The 20,453-nt window shown below is 36.2% G+C and overlaps 1 protein-coding gene across 1 annotated transcript; it reads right to left on the reverse strand.

Annotated features, from left to right (window-relative positions):
* Nucleotides 1-7,428: 7,428 nt before the first annotated feature.
* LOC110801227 (lipid phosphate phosphatase delta) lies at nucleotides 7,429-20,053 on the reverse strand. The gene is made up of 9 exons (XM_022006566.2): nucleotides 19,868-20,053; nucleotides 19,539-19,713; nucleotides 19,345-19,440; nucleotides 19,170-19,244; nucleotides 18,967-19,097; nucleotides 18,018-18,118; nucleotides 17,801-17,929; nucleotides 8,388-8,503; nucleotides 7,429-7,990 (listed from the first exon to the last, which is right to left on the reverse strand). The coding sequence occupies exons 2-9, from the start codon at nucleotides 19,698-19,700 to the stop codon at nucleotides 7,580-7,582; spliced, it is 1,221 nt and encodes a 406-aa protein (XP_021862258.1). The 5' UTR covers nucleotides 19,701-19,713; nucleotides 19,868-20,053; the 3' UTR covers nucleotides 7,429-7,579.
* Nucleotides 20,054-20,453: the final 400 nt, after the last annotated feature.

The raw sequence follows: 20,453 nt of genomic DNA on the forward strand, positions 1-20,453 counted from the left end.
GCTTGTAACCTTTAGCAACTAATCTAGCTTAGTGTGTAAACACAATTTAAGGTTTGATGGTTTTTATCCTTGCAACCAATAGGTGTGAAACTATTCTTGCAAATCAACAAAATTTCAATTTTGTCATCAAAACATTGAGTATGTTTTATGGCCTCTAACCATTTAAAACATTTGAGTCTATATATATGGCCTCTAACCATTTTAGGGAATCTGGGTTTCGTCATAGCTTTCTTACAGGTCACAAACTCATTAATCTACATGATAATAGTTTGACTGCAAGTTGTAGGTTTCTTCACTATCTAATAGAAGAATCTCATAGTTTCATTGACCAGAACTCTATGTTTCTTTACTATCTAATAGAAGAATCTCATAGTTCCAGTGACTTGAACTCTATGCCTACTTGGGTATAGAACATCAAACAATAGAATATCAACAGGCACTTTGAGAGTCCTTTGAATATTCTATTCTCCTTGAAGCACTTGTAAAGTCTTCTAAGAGATGTCTATTCTTTAAAGCCACTTCTAAAGTCCTTAAAGAATAAGTTCGGATTTTCTGAAGCACTTCGAAAAGCCTCCGGAATGTCCGTTTATGTTTGTTGTTCGCCTCGAAGACTTTCGAGGTCTATTTTCTCCCACTTGTCATTTTGGAAACGAATCTCCAAAAGGGCATTATTTCGAGCAAACAAACATTATGTTCTCAAAAATTCGTGGTAGAAACAATACCCTTGTAAATCATAATGAAACATATATCTATACTTGGGCCTTAGTTTGTTGAATAACAAACACTAAGCTCCCACTGAGTTTAGGAACTCTTTAGATATATTATGAAAAGATATTCTGAAATTACTTTTCAATAGCTTTGACGAATTTGGTTTAGTTTGGTGGTAGTTGAGCATTTTGTTTTAAAAATTATAGGAAAAGTCTTATGATTCATCATTGATCGAATCAAGTACTAATTGACTTCGATTATTCCAACGTAGATATGCCATATCTTATGGAGCTAGATTGTGAAATTACAACACACAATCATTCATGATCATATTTGGTCCCAAGTAATCATCAACATGATCTAACCTAGATCTTTATGATTTCTTGCCAAGTGGATTTTATACTTCTGAATCTTTGAACTAGCCAAACAGATTCAACTTATATCACATTTGAGTAAATAAACCTATATTCACTCAAATCCATGTGAAATAATAAAGTCATAAAACCTTTCTTTAGCTTTGAACTCTATCGTCTAGGCGTTCTAACAATAGTTCATATTCTTTGTTACTTTCAACAAGTAAGACTAGCTTGTCTTAAGTTGATCTAGAAATCAACTAACTTTCAAAAGTCCATTAAAATAGAGTTTGTGAATGTTAACTTGTTGATATGGTCTAAGCAACAATGCCAAAGATTAATGGAACTCAAATCAAGGGTTTGATTTGAACCTAGTAAAGTTTTTATTGTTTAAAGAGTTGTTTGTTTTAATCAAGCATATTGACTCATCCCGTAAATGACCATTTTATTCAAATAAACAAACAAACAAACATTGTTTTTGTTCTTCTGAATGTGAGTCTTTTTGTGTTTGAAGCAGAAATTTAGGTATGCTGATTATGGAACAAAATAGCCATTTAGTTCCAGCCTTGAAAGGACTTAAAACAAACTAGATGACCCTACAACTAATGTAGCATTGCCATGCTTCATTTCCCACTTGTAGGTCATTAGTGTAGCCTGGCTTCCATTGTTTGAGTTATTACCGAAGTAAGAACCTCAAGCGGTATATGATACCAAGGAAGTTTGATTGCTAGGTCACTTTTCTTTAAACATAAATTTATAGGTAGAAACGGAATTGTAAATTCCTTTCATTTGTTCCTTTGTTTTCCTATTTCTTGTACCCTTTCTTATAGTCTTAAGAATTGAATTCTTTAGTGTTGACTTTTATACTTTGTTAGACATGTCCAATGTCACCAACAAGGTTCTTTACCATTTTAATTTATGTTGAATATTTTGTTTCAACTAGATGATCTTACCAGAAGCTTCTAAAGTTCTCTAAGCATCGATCTATTCGAATGTCTAGGGACTAGACTCATTCGAGAATTAAATGGATAAAGATATTAGGTTGTTAACCATTGGTAAAGCTGAGCGTTTAAGCTCAATGCTTTATGATCTCAAAACTACAGTGTATTTTGAATTCACAAGCACCAATTGGTTTGCCATTCGATTTTGATATTCGAAAACAACCATAAAAGTCGCGAAAAGAAACGTAATTTTAAATTGCTCATTTTCTCTCATTTCCGTGAATCGTTCTTGGATTCACTACCAATCGAGGAAATTTACTGTTACCTTTCTAAAAGGATTTATTGCAGTGCAAAATATTTAATTATAAACAATAATTAAAACATTCATTGAAGCATGCAAAGTCTAAACATTTATCATGAATAATAACTTGAAAATCAAAGCAATCATGCAATTTCAACAAGTTATTAGCATTTTATTCGAATTTATTGTTCCGGCAGGTGGAAATAAAATGATTCCAAGATCCTAAAATCATTGAAGAACTAAGCACAGTTTGTCGACTTAATCCTAAAACATCTTAGGTAAGCAAAAGCCTTTTGCTAATAGTCTAGAAACTACTCTTGGTTGATAGGTACGTCTAAGAACTTATTAGGTAAACCTATCGATTTTGCCACGACATAAAAGGACTCATTACTTATATCGTTGAGTTTCACCAAAACTAACATGTACTCACAATTATTTGTGTACCTTGCCCCTTTAGGACCAATAAGTAACACCTCGCTGAGCGAAAACTATTACTAGATTGATGTAAAGGATATCCAAGCAAGTGTATATTTTGGCATGGCACCTTTTAACTCAATTTTTAAGTTTGGAACTTAAGGCTCTTACTATGTTGGTTAGATTTTAAGTGAACTAAAATCCTTAATCATGCAACATAATCAAGCCATAATCTTATGCATAATTAAGACATATTTAAAGCAATAAATAACTTAAAGCATGCATAAGATAAAGGTGATCTAGTATGGCCCGACTTCATCTTGAAGCTTTGACTTCAAAGTCCGTCTTGAAAATCTCCGTGGGAGGCACCATTTTCTTCAAATAGGATAAGCTATAATTAAAACTAATTACAACTATTTGATGGTACGCAGACCATATTTGAATTGAAAAACAACTTTGGTACTTTAGACCAATTACATTCAAATTAATGGTACGCAGACCATATTTTCTATCCTATTTGGGCCATACTAGTCACTTCATAACCTGCAAAACAGTACATATACAATATATACCATTCACCCATTCATTATCATGAATGGCCCACATAGCTGGTTAGTAAAACACATTATGCATCACGTAAACATTTGCAGCAATTAATCAAGGGCACCAATAATCTACCAATTATTCAGTCCTTATTAATTCTAATCAAGTTGTTTTAACCTTAAGGATTCGTAGACCTAATCAAGAGTTTATGACTAAAAAGCGCTCCCACTTAAACCAATAAATTTATATGCTTTACTAATTTTAAACATAAAAATGTATTTCTAGTATAACCGGAAACATACAAATTTAATTAAAATTTAAAGCTCATATGAATTTATAATTGAATCCAAAAAGTTTAATTTAATTTCAGTCGTATTTAAATTAATTCATGATTTTAATTTTAGTAAAATAATTAGAATAAATAAAATTTATTATAATTACAATATTCAAAATTAAAATCCAAGAAAATAATTTAAATTATTAATTTTAAAATTAATTAAAATTACGTAAACTGAAAAATTTCAAATTAAACATTCAAAACGATCTAATCGCAACGCAAACACCCTGCGCATCGCACGCCCATGGGCCACACGCACACAGCCATCGCTGGCCATGTGCGCGCAGCCCATGCGCTCGTTGCATACCTGCTGCATCTTCCATCGCAAGCCATCGCACAAGTGGTGCTCGCTGAGCGTGCGCCAGCGCTCGATGCACGCGAGCCATCGCTCGCTGTGCGCGCTCGCCAGCGCTCGCTGCGCGCGCTCCAGCGCTCGATGCACGCGAGCCATCCCTCGCTGTGCGCGAGCCATCGCTCGCTGTGCGCGAGCCATCGCTCGCTGTGCGCGAGCAATTGCTCGCTGCGCGCGATCGACGCTGGGCGCAGCGCTCGTGGCACGCGAGCTTGCGCTCGCTGCGCGCGAGGCTGCGCGCGCTTGCGCGAGGCAGTGCGCGTTGTGGCGCAGCTCGCTTGCTGCCCACACGCGACTGCCGTGCCTTGCCTTCGCCCCATGCCCATTCGTCCATAGCTCGTGGCCTACGACACAAGGCAGGGCTGCTGCCTTGTGCTCGTGCACCATGCCCTTGCTCATTGCATTCGTGCCGCACGGGCGACGAGCTCCCTTGCTCGTCGTCGCATGCCCGCACTATACAACACCCTTTAAGGGTAACACGAAGCGTCCATTGCTTTGTGCGTGCAAGTTATATGAACGAATCACATAAAAATTTAAAATTTATATTTAAAATTAATGACAAATTAATAAATAATATCAATTTCATAATTTTAGGGCGAAAAATCGAAAATTTATTATTCAATTGATTTCCGATTATTATGGATTCAAGCCTAGGTCATAAAAATTTAAAATTTATCATAAATTTACAATTTTTATGGTGGTTTTTAATCATAGGTTTCTAATTAAATTATAATTAATTATGAAAATCAAATTAATTCTAAATTATTCTAATTTTCAACAAATTAATCATAATTACAAATTAGATTGCATAATTAACAAGGCTAGGCATTCAAACTTGTTAAACATATACAGTAGGTCAATCAAAAATTCAAGATTTATCAACAAGAATCGCAAATATTTAATTTAACATCTTAAATTTACGAAATTTTACATTCGCAAAACTAAAACCTTCGAAAAGTCATAGTTAGGCTTCGAATTTGAGAATTCTGGGTTCGGCAGAAAAATACTAATTTTGTCAAAATTTTAGAATGCCTTTTACATGCGGAATTGACACAAAAATCACTCGATTTGGATGAGTAACGAAGAAACTGCCGAAAAACTGCGTACGTATAATTAAATAAACGCAATTTGCAATTAATTAACAATTACGAAAATTAATCACCCCTTTTAATTCTTGCAAATTTGTAATATTTAACCATGTTCATGCAATTTAGATTATGAAAATAATAAGGGGCTCGTGATACCACTGTTAGGTTATGATACATATGACAATTCATAAATCATGCCGAAAAACCATTTAGCCAGGAATACATATTATTTACACATAATCATATAGCATAGTTTAGATGCATACTCTTTGTTGCGTGCCTTCCCTAGCTGCGCCCGAACCGAACAAGAACAAGTCTTTAGGACTCCAAGTGTCGTCCCTCCGTAGATAGTCCACAGCACGTCCGGATCCGCCTTAAGATTGACCAACTAGAATCGCCCTTAAGGTACTAAAGATTTTCGGCACTCTTAGGTAAGAAATGTGTCTGAATTTTCTCTCAAAAACTCACTTTGAATACTTGAATAATCTTTGAAAATATGTGACCCTAGGCACCTATTTATAGAGTTATGGAAAGGGTTTTGGAATCCTATTAGGATACTAATTTATTTAATTATAACCCTACTAGGACTCTAATTAAATAATCATTATCTAATAGTTTTAGGATTTAATCACACTTCGAATCCTGATTGCTTCAGGATTCCCGCACAAGCATTGCACGAGCACCGTACACCCGCGCAAGCCTTGCGGCCCACGCTAGGCGCACAGCGCTCGGCCCACTGCCGTGCTCCCGCGCGCGCGCCCAAGGCCTTGGCTGGGCCTGGCCTTGCGCTGGGCCTGGTCGAGGCTTGGCGTGCGCGTTGGCTCGCTGGGCGACGGCCTGGCTTCGTGCTGGGCCTTCGTCTAGCGGGCCTCGTCCGATGCTAATTCGTACGATACGCTTCCGATTAAATTCCCGATTCCGGAATTCATTTCCGATACGAACAATATTTAATATTTCCGATTCCGGAATCAATTTCCGTTTCGAACAAATATTTAATATTTCCGTTTCCGGAATTATTTTCCGATTCCGATAATATTTCCGATTCTGACAATATTTCCGTTTCCGGCAATATTTCCGATTCTGGCAATATTTCCATTTCCGATAATATTTTCCGATACGTACCATGTTTCCGTTTCCGGCAACATCTACGACTTGGATAATATTTATATTTCCGATACGATCCATATTTCCGTTTCCGGCAATATCATCGTTTCCGGAGCATTCATTTCTTGCCTGTGACGATCTCAGCTCCCACTGAAACCAAGATCCGTCGATTCCGAATATCCATAGATGGAGTATTTAATGCCATTAAATACTTGATCCGTTTACGTACTATTTGTGTGACCCTACGGGTTCAGTCAAGAGTAAGTTGTGGATTAATATCATTAATTCCACTTGAACTGAAGCGGCCTCTAGCTAGTTATTCAGCTCACTTGATCTCACTGAATTATTAACTTGTTAATTAATACTGAACCGCATTTATTAGACTTAACATAGAATGCATACTTGGACCAAGGGCATTATTTCCTTCACCATTTTGTTGAGCAGACTCTAGGGATCAATAAGCATTGTCCATTTACAGGTTTGAAGATGATGCATCATTAAGTTCGGGATTGGAGAGCTTGTGTAGTTATTTATAATTTTCTAAGTTGACCCTGATTTTGATTTTCTTGATTTATTTAAGTTGACCTTGATTTGTTAAATTAACTTTAGATTTTATTGGTTGGTTTTGAGAGTTAAATTATGATGGACTGTTTATTCTATAACGTTATTATTATGTGTTCCACTGCGAAATTCTGAATAAGCCGATACGTTTTCACACGGGCGATAATGCCCTGATAATTCTCTATATTTTATATTAAAAGTTTAATTTAGAAAAGAGAGAATTGTTGGGGTGTTACAAACATGGAAAAAAAAGGTAATTGGTAAAAGTAACAAGGTGGGTTGAGAAGAGAAAGAGGGGTGAGAGACCAAGAGCCCAAGGATTTGAAATGATTTCATTTGAGTTGGAATTTCAAATTCATAAAAGTGGACCTGGTTATTTACTAGCTTGAATTTGGGCCAAATCCAATTCCAAATTCCTAGTATTTTCCAAAGAAGTAAATTGGGCAAAATCCAGAATTTCATTTGAAATTCTAGTTTCGAAACGAAATTCTAGTTTCGAAACATAGCATAAGGAAATTCCCATAAATTTAACAATGGGAAATTGAATTACAGCTTCCTATTGAAATTAATTTCCCATGTCAACCAAACAAATCCTCAAATTAGTTATTCATTTCAAAAAATTAAATTCAGATTAGTTACCATCTTACCAAGTCTAAGCCTCCTCCAACCAGTTGGTTCTCTTCCTGTAATCCAATCAAAATATGACCCTAGTTCAAGACAAATAAATTAAGATCTACTAAATACTTCGCATCACTACAATAAATCAAGGAAATATACAGTAGTAACGAATTACGTAGTATATAGATACTCACTATGCTTTTGCCAAGCAAAGGGTTAACAATAGATACTCTACACAAATATGTCAAAAATATACTATTCACAGATTGAGCTGAGAAAATAGTGATGGAACAAGATCAACAACAGACCATGCAAGGCCTGCATACTGGATAAATCTGATGCCTGTATCAATATCAAAAGAATTTTCATAGGAAGAGAAGATTTTCTGAAGATACCCTGATTGTTGTTTGGTTTTGTTAGACTTTTTAGCAGTTGTTGATCCTTTTAGAGCAGGAAGGTAAGTAGTTGACCTTATAGGAATACCCATGGTGTTAAATGCCACTGGCAATACCCACTTTGCCAAGGCCTTGCTGCAGTACTTAACTAGAAGGATGGTGGGTATACCAACAAGGACCCGTCTGATAAAGGTTGGAGCTGCAAGGTTGGCGGTAAATAGGCGTGGCACATCCTCGTGGTGAAACTGGTTATACGTCTGTTGTACTCCAGAAACCTGGACACGCAACCCATGTGAAATCAATGTCATGTAAAAAAAAAAGGTAATATAAGCTGTAAACTACTGTATTAGGAAAGTGAGGAGGCATATGCAACAGATAATATAAAATAGGGGCAGGATATTCTGAACTCAGTCTCAGGCTAATCCCTCGTTGACAACATTCTTTTCTTCAAAGAAAAAGTTCATCTCCTATGCCTCTTCCATTAATTTCTCTTACATAAATAAGATTGTTGCTCTAACAACTTCAAAAGCTAATTTTACTTGACCAGAAAATAGATTGAAGAAGACGCAAAAAGTTCATTATCAGAATGCATTGACACCTTGTTTCAGATAAACATGAGAGGATTAAATGGAATAATAACAATGAATTTAAAGTTCATAAAAGGACACTTACAATGCCAAATGCAACACCATTGAAGGCTGTATGGAACTCAAAGCTTGGTGTTGGTACCTCCGGTGTTGGATAAGCAAAGAACAACAAGAAGCTAAGGGCAGCCCAAAATGTTGTAACTGAGAAACAGCATGATTTGAACTAATTAGAAGACATGAAAACAAGACAAGGAAATGCAGTATTCAGCTGTAGACTTATAGCCCAGGAAAAGTAGACATAATTTGTGGAGCAGGAAATAGATATCAGTGTAGTTTATGCTTACACTTAGACCTGTCAAACGGGTCGGGTCGGGTCGGGTTGGGGTCGGTCACTTTCGGGTTCGGGTTCTATCGAGTCGGTCACTTTCGGGTTCGGGTTGGCAAATGCTTGTTCAAGACCCAGAGTGTTCGGGTTCGGGTTGACCCAACGGGTTGAGAGCTTTTATACCGCCTTTTTCTAATGTTTTTTTTATATGTATATGGTATATCAACAAGTCATAACTCCGTCAAAAAAAAAAAAAAACAAGTCATAACCAACATATATGTACATCAGTGATAAAAAAAATAAAAAAAACAAAAAAAAACAACCACCTAACCAAAAAAAGGCTTTATAATCCTCGTCAAAATGGTGCCTTCATTAATAATTTCGTATGTTAAAGACTTACTGTCTCACCCAATCCAATATTATGCAATCTCTATATGATTAAATCTGGCCAAATCCCAAAACAAGATTTACCAATACCCCTTTACGACCTTACCATATAGTATTACCTTGTTTATAAACCCAACCCAAAAACTAAAAAATAGTGGAGTAACATTTTTGGCACCTCTATTTCCAATTCCCAGTAATAGTATCGATTCAAGCGAATTCATTTTCAGTAGAAATTCGTACTAATTCCATAAAACAAATTCATTTCCCCACAATCTTCAATTTTATGATATAGACAAATTAAATAAAAGTTGCAAAAAAATAATGACAGACTACAGATGATTATCGTAAAAAAAAAAAAAAGGACAAAAATAAAGTTCCAAAAAAAATAATCGGCAAAACCCCTCAAACTTACATTCTCTCTCCTATTATTTATACATCATCATCATCCTCACTATATACTACGTATCACAATTTCCTTCACCTTCGGCAAGAAACGCTGGTGGGTTATCATTCCAAGAACAACATGATTTAATTGAGATAATTTCTCATTTCTCAACCTCAAATACTCCTGCATATTCACATTTATCATCTTCCTTTTCTCAATCTTCTGCCTAAACTCTAATTCCTGCGCCAAAGTGACCAAAAACTAAGAAGATCCAAGCAACGACGATGCGAGAGAGAGAGCGATCTTGAGAGGATCAGTGTTTGAGAGATGAGTGCAGTTAGTCTGTTAGAGGAAGGCGGCTGATACTTTTAGATTTAGCTAGGTTTAGGTTTTTTTTTTTCCTTTTCGTCAAAATAAAAATATTTTTTTTATTTTTTTATTTTAACACTAAACCCGACGGGTCAGACCCGACCCGACCCGTTCTTGACCCGGAATTTTCGGGTTGTTCGGGTTCGGATAAAAACGGGTTACGTGTCAGAAAATCTTGTTCAAGACCCGCTTTTTTCGGGCGGGTTCGGGTCGGTTTTCGGGTCGGGTCCATTTTTGACAGGTCTACTTACACGTTCCTCGTTTACTCAAGGCAACTAAGTGAGGAAGTTCTAGGGCTCATCAAATCTCTACAACGTCATGTCTAAAATGCAGTTGTATCATAGGGTGAGCAAAATATGTGGGTACCCGGTTCCAGTTCTGGAACCGGTTTGGGTGGTCCCGGTTCTGGGTAATGAAATTGGGAACCGGTTGCAGATTACCGGAATCTAAACACCTATTATATTTTTTTTTATTATGATTTTCTTAAAGTTAACAATGTTCAAAAAAGAAAAAGTGTTGATTTAGCCCTAATAAAAACAACGGATTTTTCATGAAATACCCCCGAGTTTTTGCGGAATTCACGAAATGCCCCTCGACTTTCAGAAATTCACCAAATACCCCTCACAAATGACTTACTACGCAAACTACCCTTACACTTAACAGACGTCAAGTCTCCGTTAGCATAACTTTACTATTTTGCCCTTATTCCATACTTTTAAACAAACTCACCAAAACTCTCTCACTTTCTCTCTCATCAGCAAGGCTGAGAAGAAGCCCGCCGAGAAGAAGCCCACCGCCGCCGAGAAAGATCCGGCTGAGAAGAAGCCAAAGGCCGGCAAGAAGAAGAAGAAGGGAGGATAAGAAGGCCGTCGCCGCCGAGAAATGTTGTCAAGAAGAAGCCCGCGGAGAAGAAGAAGGCCGCTGCTGGAGACAAGAAGAAGAAGAAGAAGAAGAAGAGAAGACACAAGAAGAGCGTCGACTTACAAGATCTACATCTTCAAGGTACTCAAGCATAGATTGAAATTTTCAATTGGCTTATTTTCTCAACATAGATTGAAATTTTAATTGGGTATTTTTGAAAACTAATATTGTTGTCTTGTGAGGTAAATTAGTAAAAAAATCGCGTGTTTCATTGAATTTAACTGTGTTTTTGTTATTGGGTTTGCTTTAATATTGTGAATTTTCAATTGGGTTACAATTTAATTTGTTAGAATTTGATCGAACATTATGAATTTGATTAATGTCCAAATGTCAAGTATCACAAAAATCCCACCATTGATTTGATTGAGTTTTTTTGGATATGATTTGATTTGCTTTCCCAGAAGAACGTGATAAAATGGACAACAATGGCTTTAAGAAAAAAGACTAAGGTGTTGAGTGTTGGCAATGGCCTAGAACTTTCTGGTATATATCTTCCACCTCGTGTCTTTACAAACCAGTGTCTTGATTCGCTTGAGCTTACTAGTTTATCCATCAAGCCCTTGCGTCTAGTATACATGGGATCACTACGGAAATCCATGTTGTCTCGACTTCCTTGTTCATATGTCTTCCTTTAGGTGAGGCAATTTCTAGTCAGAGGAGGTTAATTGCAGGAAAGTATGTAAAGTTTGATGTGGACATTGTGACAAACTGGAAATTGGTTTCTAACCTTGTAAAAACTTCTATTGTTTCAGGAACTAGAAACACATAAGCAAGATTCTGTGCAAAATGAATCAAATAGAGGTAGCAATAACAATCTGCTTGAGTACCTTGAATATATTGTCAAACTATACATTCTAATTATTTGTGCAGTTGGGATAGTCTGATGTTATTGAATTTTGACAAGCAACTGAGACCTCCTGCGTACAGAAATAATCTATAATTTCTTTCACGACATGTGTTTTAGATGCTAGCAAAAACTCAAGCCATTCAGAGCTTCTTAAGGATCTTTATTCTTCACATCTTAATTTTACAAGCCATAAGATATCTGTACTTCTGTCGGTGTTCTTTTTAACAATTTAGAGGAGAAGATATGAGCAGAAATTTCCTACCTTTTTATTCTTTGTGAAGTATCTAAAAGAGTTCGACTCTGGGTTGCCTATTAGATCGAATACCAATTTACTTATTTATCAACTACTGTTGGTTAATCTTTGATATTTAGCTTCATCCTAAGTTTTGCATTTTTAGATCTTTATAATAGAGTTTCTACATACTGTTGTGTTGGAAGTTTGTGAGTAATCTAGACTCTTTCAGTGAGCTCATCTATAATTTCTAGTTTGTGGTGTTAGCCAGTAGAGCTATCTGCTTGAGTACCTTGAATATATTTCCTTCTATTGCCATCTTGATTGTAGTTCCTGTTGCTAGTAACTAATCTCATACTAAGTAGCGACTTTATTTCTGGCAGGTGTATGCTATTAGGACATCACTTGCGACTTGCGAGGTTTGGGAAACATATTACATCTAAGCTGTTGTTGGATTATTGTAAAGAGTGCAGAAATAGCCATGTATATTCATCCCTTTTTCTCATCTCAGAGGATGTTTCTGTTGTATTTTTGCTGAAAAAACTGCAATACAACCACTGTTAATTATTCGGATATTCAATTAATATTCCGTATAAATGAGTTTACAAGATCTCCTATCCATTGACGAGCACTCACATAGTTACATTCTTGTTTTGTGTTTTATTTAAAAACAAAATCCCCCAAAATATGTGTCCACGGACGGAGACTGTGGTAAGATTGAATGATTTTAAAAAGACAGAATGGTCATATAGATTGTTATCCAGTCAAAATTAAATGAACACTCAGAACAGGGTATCTATAACCAAATAATAAGAAACGACTAATTTTCAAACACAAAAACTAGCCGTTGAGCTTCAAAAATATAATTTTTAGTTTTGGGCATTTGGTGAATTATGTTTTAAATTAGGGGTATTGGGTGAAATAAGTTAAAATATAGGGGTATTTAGTGAATTTGAAAATAAGCTAACGGAGGACTAACGGCGCGTCATTAGTAAGGGTAGTTTGGGTATTAAGTCATTTGTGAGGGGCATTTGGTGAATTTCTCAAAGTCGAGGGGCATTTGGTGAATTCCGCAAAAACTCGGGGGTATTTCATGAAAAATCCGTAAAAACAAGGAAAAATTGTAAAAAATAATCCAACCTTTGGGCAGTTATGTTTAAATACTCCCACATATCAGGTTTTGTTTAATAAATCCAATTTTTGTGGTCACCTTCTCATATTGGTCCCTTGTGACCGATAACCTGAATAGCAGGTAATACTTTTAAATTATTGATCTTTTTCCCTTTTCATCTCATTCTCATGTATTTAAATTTAAGCATATTTTAGTTAATTAATAATTAAAATTATTAGCTTGAATGTATCATAAATTAGTCTTTTAATTATAATATGTTTTGAGAAATACTTCGTATGTTTTGATTTGGTTAGTTAATTTTTTAAGTTTTCATCTTAAAAATCAATTCCAAAATTATTTGTTGTTTTAAATCCAAATGTTTAAGGTAAAATCTGGTTGTATTTTTTGACTAGTGTGTGAAAGGACAAAATTACCATTGATGAGTCAAGCTAATATTTCTTTCTTCTCGATCTCCATGTCGCAAGAAAATTCTAGGGAGGTACTTGTGTTTTCAATTACTCCAAAATCGCAACACAAATCAATCAGCATCCGAAACTCTACCAATATTGCAACACAAAAATCATAAACCATAAAACCCCATTATCTTTTTTTCTTATAGCTCCATTTTATCTATCATTTGTAGGCAACTCGGTGATTTCATCGCTGCTACCTCGCACCACCATTGCTAGCTTCTATCACAGGCGAATTTCTACTCATCGTCCTCCGTCTCATCTTCCCACCGACCCACCCTTGCGCGACGATTGTTATTGTCATTGTTGGTTTTAGAGGAACAATAAATTTTAGATTCTTCATGAAATTAAATTACCATTAGCATCCCAAAATTATATCAATTCTTGTAAATAATGATGAAAAAAATTGAGAAAATTATGTAATTGAGATATTACTGGCGTGAAAGATCCTCAGAGAAAGAGTTATATATGGAAGTGAGATAGAAGCGGATAGGCAAGGGGGAGTCTTGCTGATAGTCAAGAGCGGTGATGGGAGTGGCTGAAGATCGATAGTGTTGGGATGTGGTTTGTGGATGAGAGAAAGAGATGCAGAGAGGGAGAGTTACGGAGAGGGGAGGCAGAGAAGGGAGGGAGAGATAAAGTGGTGGTGGAGATGAGGCAGAGAAGGGGGAGGAGAGATAAAGTGGTGGTGGAGGGGAGGAGATCGAAAAGGGGTAGTGTCGTAGTGGAGGGGAGGATAAAAATTGGGTTTTAATTTATAAAAAAATAAACTTCAAAATAAAAATGTAGACATATTAGAGATCAATAGGTGGCATAACCTATTATACTAGTTACCAACAGGTCAAGGACCATTTTGAGAAACTATCCCCAAAAGTTTGGATTATTAAAAAAGAACTGATATGTGGGATTATTTAAAGAAAATCACCAGGTTGGATAATTAGAACCAATTAACCCTAAAAACAATATGCTCCAAAAAAGGTTGAATACGATATAAAAAAATAAAATTGGCCCAATTTTTTAAAATTTACAAAATTAAATGACTGGGTACCCGGAACCGGGACCCACAAGTCATGGTTCCAAGATTTTAGGAACTGGTTGTACTGGTTATGGGACTTTCGGCCGGGTAATCGGTCTTGCTCAGCCCTTGGCCGATCCAATGTCAACGTACGAGATGCTAAAGCAAATCATGTTTAGCAAGAAGCCTTTCTTCTTGCACGTAGAAGACCGAATGATATCAACAGCTTCCACGACTTCTCCAGCTCTCCGGCTACTCCTATCTTATAACCTCAATCCCATTCTAATGCATTTTCAACTTCCAACTCCCGTACATTTAGAAAACTTCAAAAGATATTTTAACGCCAATCGGAGAAATAAATTAAATCACAGTTTCTGATTCTTAACTAGCTAATATATTAAAACAAGAACTAGGAAACACGTTAACATACAATATTAGAAAGGCCAACCCAACCTATAACTGTATAAGTATAATTTCCTAGCTGGACACAAACCTATTTCCAATTATACTTCCTTCGCACATGAGAAATATAATTACCCTCAAATACTAGAAAAAAATTAAACAAAATAAATGTTCTCAGAGAAACCTACAGCCAATGTCAACGCACCAAGAAAAACAATAAAGTCAACAGCTAGAAGCAAATCCAACAACATTTTATCAACAAAATAGCAAATTTCAAGGCCTTGTTTGCGTAGTCAAAATTCTATTTGATGGACTAACACCATTTGAAAATTCTGGGCAACAGGTACTTCATAGTTCATGCAGAGAGGAAAAGGGGGGAAGTAACAATTAATAGTAATGCACAACAAGAAGAATAGAAAAAGAGGTTAAGAGGCATTGAGCTTTGCAATCATACGTAAAGTCCAAATCAGGATAACATGGCACCTTTTTCACATCGTAAAGAGATTAAAAGATACAAAGAGGGAGTTTAACTCTTATATCACATCACATGGCAGGTTTCAGGAAAAATGAAGAATTCAATCATAAAAATGCTAAGAAGCTTTTATTTATATTTTTAAAAGCACTTGGACCATTATTTCAGCTGCAGTTGTTCTGTTGAGGATTTTCTCTCAACTTTTGTTTGTTAGGTTGGTTAAGGTGGCTGTTAACTTAATTTCTGTAACAAGTAGGATTCTTGGGAAGCATGATACAGCTCCAAAGGAATAGGAACTGTGCTTTCCACATAGCTCTTTTTGAAAATTATAGAACCATGAAGGGGAAGTTTGGTTCATCACAACCTCTTAGAGAAAGGAAAAGAAACAAGGGAAAAGAACCAAAAAAGGGAACTAAACATTATGTATGGTTCAACAGGATATAGACCCAATTCCCAATAACTTGTTAATCATGCGGAAAGAACCAACGAAGGGAAAATAAAGGAATGATGGCTTCTTAACCTTCAAGACAACCTAATAAGCACCACATAGTCACCATAACAACTACAACGGATACAGCTGTCTGCCCCTGTCATAAACTTCTCATTTTCTCCGGTACTGTTCTTAGACCACGCAATTTAGATGTCTATTTCACCACCATCTTCCAGATTCTATAGCCTTAGTGGTTGGTTTGTAGAGTCTCTCTCGCTCTATCTTTCTGATGGTTATATCTCATATTTAATCCTTTTCTTTTGATTTTGTTATCAGGCTTTGTCGCCGGCATGTCGGACAGTGGTTAAGGATGGGCTCTGCTGATGAAAGTGGTGGTGAAAGGAGGTTAACGAAAATTCTGTGGAGGATTTCAGATTAATAAGAGTCAAAGTAGGAGAAAACGTTGACTTGGGGGGGGGGGGGGTCAAGAATGGATTAGTACACTGAGCAATGATGATGCAAGAAAAGCCAGCGAGTCCGTCAAAAGTGATTTAATGCCAGCATATTTGAGATCGGGATTCACTGGAGATTGACGGGCACCTGAGATTTCAGATCAAAATCGCGAGCCGGTGGTACCCACAACGGGAGTGGAAGCTAGTTGCATACTTAGTGGTGGTGGGATGGTGTTTTTAATAACAGGTGAGGTGTGTAGATAAGAGTAGGAGAATTCAAGTCTTAAGGAAGGCGGGGAAAACAAGATGGCCCAATTTGTGGCAAATTGGAACTGAAACCAAAATATCTTCAACCGAACACTTCCAAAGGGAATCAAGGGAAAGCCGGAGAGGCTACCCTTTCCCTTTCTTGAAACCTCCCAAGTCCCAACCTAACAACTCCTTTAGTTAGCTGACACTTTAAATCGCCAAAATCTCTTGGTTCTACTTTGAAACGAAACACAGTACATTTCAAGCCATCCCAAAACTTCAAGAAGATAAAGTATTGAAGGCCCTGTTAAAAAGCTCCTCTTTCCTCATTCACTGCAGGAAATATCCCTCAGATACAAAGAAAGAAAACAATAACTCTATCACAAAAGAATGCTATTTTTCTAAAATAGAAATTACACTTCTCCAAACATCTCTTGTAAGTCGATCAAAACAATGCGATTAACAAAGCTCTCAACACATACAATTTAGTGAATTTACAATTTACTTAAAGGTCAACACAATGTTACCTGATTCACTAGTATGAGATTGGATACGGGCTAGCAATTCGCTTCCTAATTTGCTAAATTAGACCAAAATTGTACCGATTTCTTGTTATAATTCGCCTTTTCGGTTCGCGGTTCGTGGGGTGATTAGACAATTAGGTAATTAGTTCAACAATTATTTCCAGATGATTTTGGGCATTTGCATTTCTACTCTAAATGCAGTACGTTAAGTATATCATTCCTTATTTAGAAGAACTTTGGACTTTTCCTCGCAATCTCGCATCACAGATCATGTCTTAAATATATAATACAATTTTAGAAGCATGAGCTGTATGCCTGCATCCAATCATATTATTCAAACTTTTATCTCCCCTACTTATTCCTCCCTTTTCATATCCCCTTATCCATAATGAGAAGACGCTCCTTGATCTTTAGCCACTGGTTTATTTTCACAGGAAATAGCAACTTTCCACGTATTATTCAAGCTCCTGATAGGTCCAAAAAATCATACACAACCAATCTTTAACACTAAGGTCAAAGCCTCAAGGAGTTGTAGGAACTACATCGGCGCTGATATAAGGGGTGGTAGTCTGGCAGATGGGTCGACTCGGTGGAGGCAGTAGTAGTTGCTGTTAGCATTTGAATATTTGATGACTGAGAGATGAGGCAGTGGTCAGGAGGTAATTATCTCTAGGGAACAGTAGGGGAACCTAGTACCCCCTCTTGAAAGTGATACATTATCCACCCTAACTTGGTTCCCATTTTACATGTTAATCCCCCTTTTTCATTCCAAGCATGGCCTAGTTTGCAGATTAACTTATCTATGGATCTGATTTTTTAAATCTGCCAGAACCTGGTATATTATATTCATCTGAATGCAAAACCAAAAAGGATGAGCTTTGAACCATCGGAAAGGAATCATACTAACCATTTTTACCAGCAGTAACAAAAGTGTCGACATATTCATGGGCTGTGAGCCAAACTGCAAGGATTACCAATCCAAGGACAAAACCACCAATGATATCAATCAAACTGTGCATCCCAAGGTAGATTCTTCCTAACAAGAAAAATCAATTTCAGCTTCAGGATATGATTTCAGGAAAAACTAGTGATTGTACCACATGTACGTTCATCTCAACACATACCAAATGCTATAAGGCCAACAAACAAGCAAACCATAGCGAAGCCAACAAAAACTTCAGGGCCAACACTTGTGTTATACGATATAACATAATACAAAAGGTACCTGTAGATCACAAGAAACGAGTAGAAAAAATTATTCAACCTACATGGACAATTTAAAGAGAATAAGATTCAAGTGCAGTCTGTCTTTCATAAAAGAAGGGTTAAAGAACACCCTTGTCAAGCTAATGGTACTAAAAAAATATAGGACATATGTCACTATTGTTTGAACATTGAAGTGAAAATATTGTTCCTAACACCCAATAAACGTTATCCCTTAACATATCAGGGAAGTTCTTAAGAGTTAAGGCATGTTAGGAGTCAACATCATTTTACCTGCATTATTATCCTCTGCTAATAAAGAGGGTTGTAGCATACAACTTTCTAATGCAAACATCACAAATAGCATGTATTCTTATCAGTCAACAACTAAACGTCTCACTCCTTAATATAATATTGGCTCTGATCAAAGACTAAAGGCTCTTTGGGTTTGATAGATAGTAAATAATAACGAAATATTTGTAATTTAACAATGAAACGCCACCATAAGTGAGGCATTATATTGCCTTCTAAAATGTTCAAAGTGATGCATTTCCATAAGCAAGCATGTTCAATTCTTTTAAATTTCAGTTACTTTGCTTACCAACTATTTCCACTCCCCTGCGTGGAAATAAGATATGACTCAAATTCAACATTGCACTATTGCTTATCCTACGGCAAGCTCCCTCAAGAGACAAATCCCAAAAGTAGATAAAAGTAAGGTGATGATAATAAGCAGCTACAATACATTACATTATGAGCCTTTCTGGAATTTGGACTTGAGAGCAGTGAATAAATCGGCATTTGTGAATTGTGACAACTAAAGTTATTAGGGAAAACAACTAGCAGGAAACTTAGAAAGGTTATAATTACCCCGATAAGCAAACAGTGTTTAGGGTATGAGATGAAGGCAACCCATATTCTTGTGCATTCTCTTCTTCATCTTTCGTAGCAATCAATCTCCTAACAGGTGGGCAGCTCGGCCTCGGAGCCGAAATCATATCCTATATACACACACAATTGCATCAAAAACCTATATTACTCACACATTTAGTTAATTTCAAATAGAACTCTACCTTTATACAATTTCCAACATAATCACAGAAGGCCATTAAAAGTGTCATTTGCCTTGCTAACTTCCCATGTCCACTCTGCAATATTTCCATCCACAGCAAAAACCCATTAATCAAAATTACTTCTACAAATTCCCATTAATTCATAAACAAATAAATTTAAGTAAAAAAATCATACCCAAAAAAGCAGTGGAAGGAAACCAGTGTAGAATGGCACAGAAACAACACATGATACCACAGAAAATAAAGCATCCAAAACTTTGTGTTGGGATTTCTGAAATTTCACCAAAAAATCACCTAAAAAATCATTACCCACTTCACAACAATCGAAAACACAAAATTTAACCCAAAAAAAATAGAGAAAATAAAAACCTGTATCTGAAGAACAAGGGGTATGCCAGTTTTAACATGGTGTATAACCCAAGGTTGTAAGATTGATCTAATCTTTCGGGTTAAATCCAAAAACGATGAAATTATAATCCATGCCACAATTCCACTCAAAGTTGCAGCTTGCCATGTGGGTATCTTCTCCATTCTATCTCCTCTCCTGAAAAATTTCAGAGCAGGAGGAAGAAGAAGAAGAAGAAGAAGAAGAAGAAGAAGAAAATCAAGTTATTGTTGGGTAAACTATGACGTTTGCAGTGCTACAAAAATGGGTATTTAATTACAACTACAAAATTAGATATGCAATTAGTAATTACTTCGTAGAATTTTGTAGGGTTTTACTAAAAAGAGAGATTGGGGGCCATGATCCATGACATTTTCCTGAATTCGTTGGATTTTTGGCTGGCAATAGCTAAAAGTTAGGCTATGAAAAGGACAACTTTGTGAGAACTGAGAGAAAGCAACTTCTAGGAATCTAGAAATCGATTAATTATGGGTGTTGTGGTTTATGGAATCAAGAGGTAATTAAGAAAGGATAGTTGTTAACAATTGGGGTTTAGAGAGTGGGACAATATTGACATTGGACTAATTATTCTTGTTGTTAGACCTACTTTGACGATCCAAGGTTGATGTTGAAAAGTTTATTGGGCGGAGTAGATTGAATAACAGAATAGACACGAGGGTGGAGAGGCTCATCTCAGAATATGTATTTAGCAAATACATTTCATCCCATAAATCGACGAAATAGGGATAAAACAAGCATTAAAACATATGTCATTTTCAAAGAACAAATGTCATTTTTCAAAAACAGATGTCATTTTTCGAAAATTTTGATTTTGTTCTTTAGTGTTTGTCTTTAGCTTATTTTGTCGTTTTGTTGGCTGATATATTTTTTGTAAAAAC

Source organism: Spinacia oleracea, chromosome 3 (assembly GCF_020520425.1).
Source record: "Spinacia oleracea cultivar Varoflay chromosome 3, BTI_SOV_V1, whole genome shotgun sequence".
Classification (NCBI taxonomy): domain Eukaryota; kingdom Viridiplantae; phylum Streptophyta; class Magnoliopsida; order Caryophyllales; family Amaranthaceae; genus Spinacia; species Spinacia oleracea.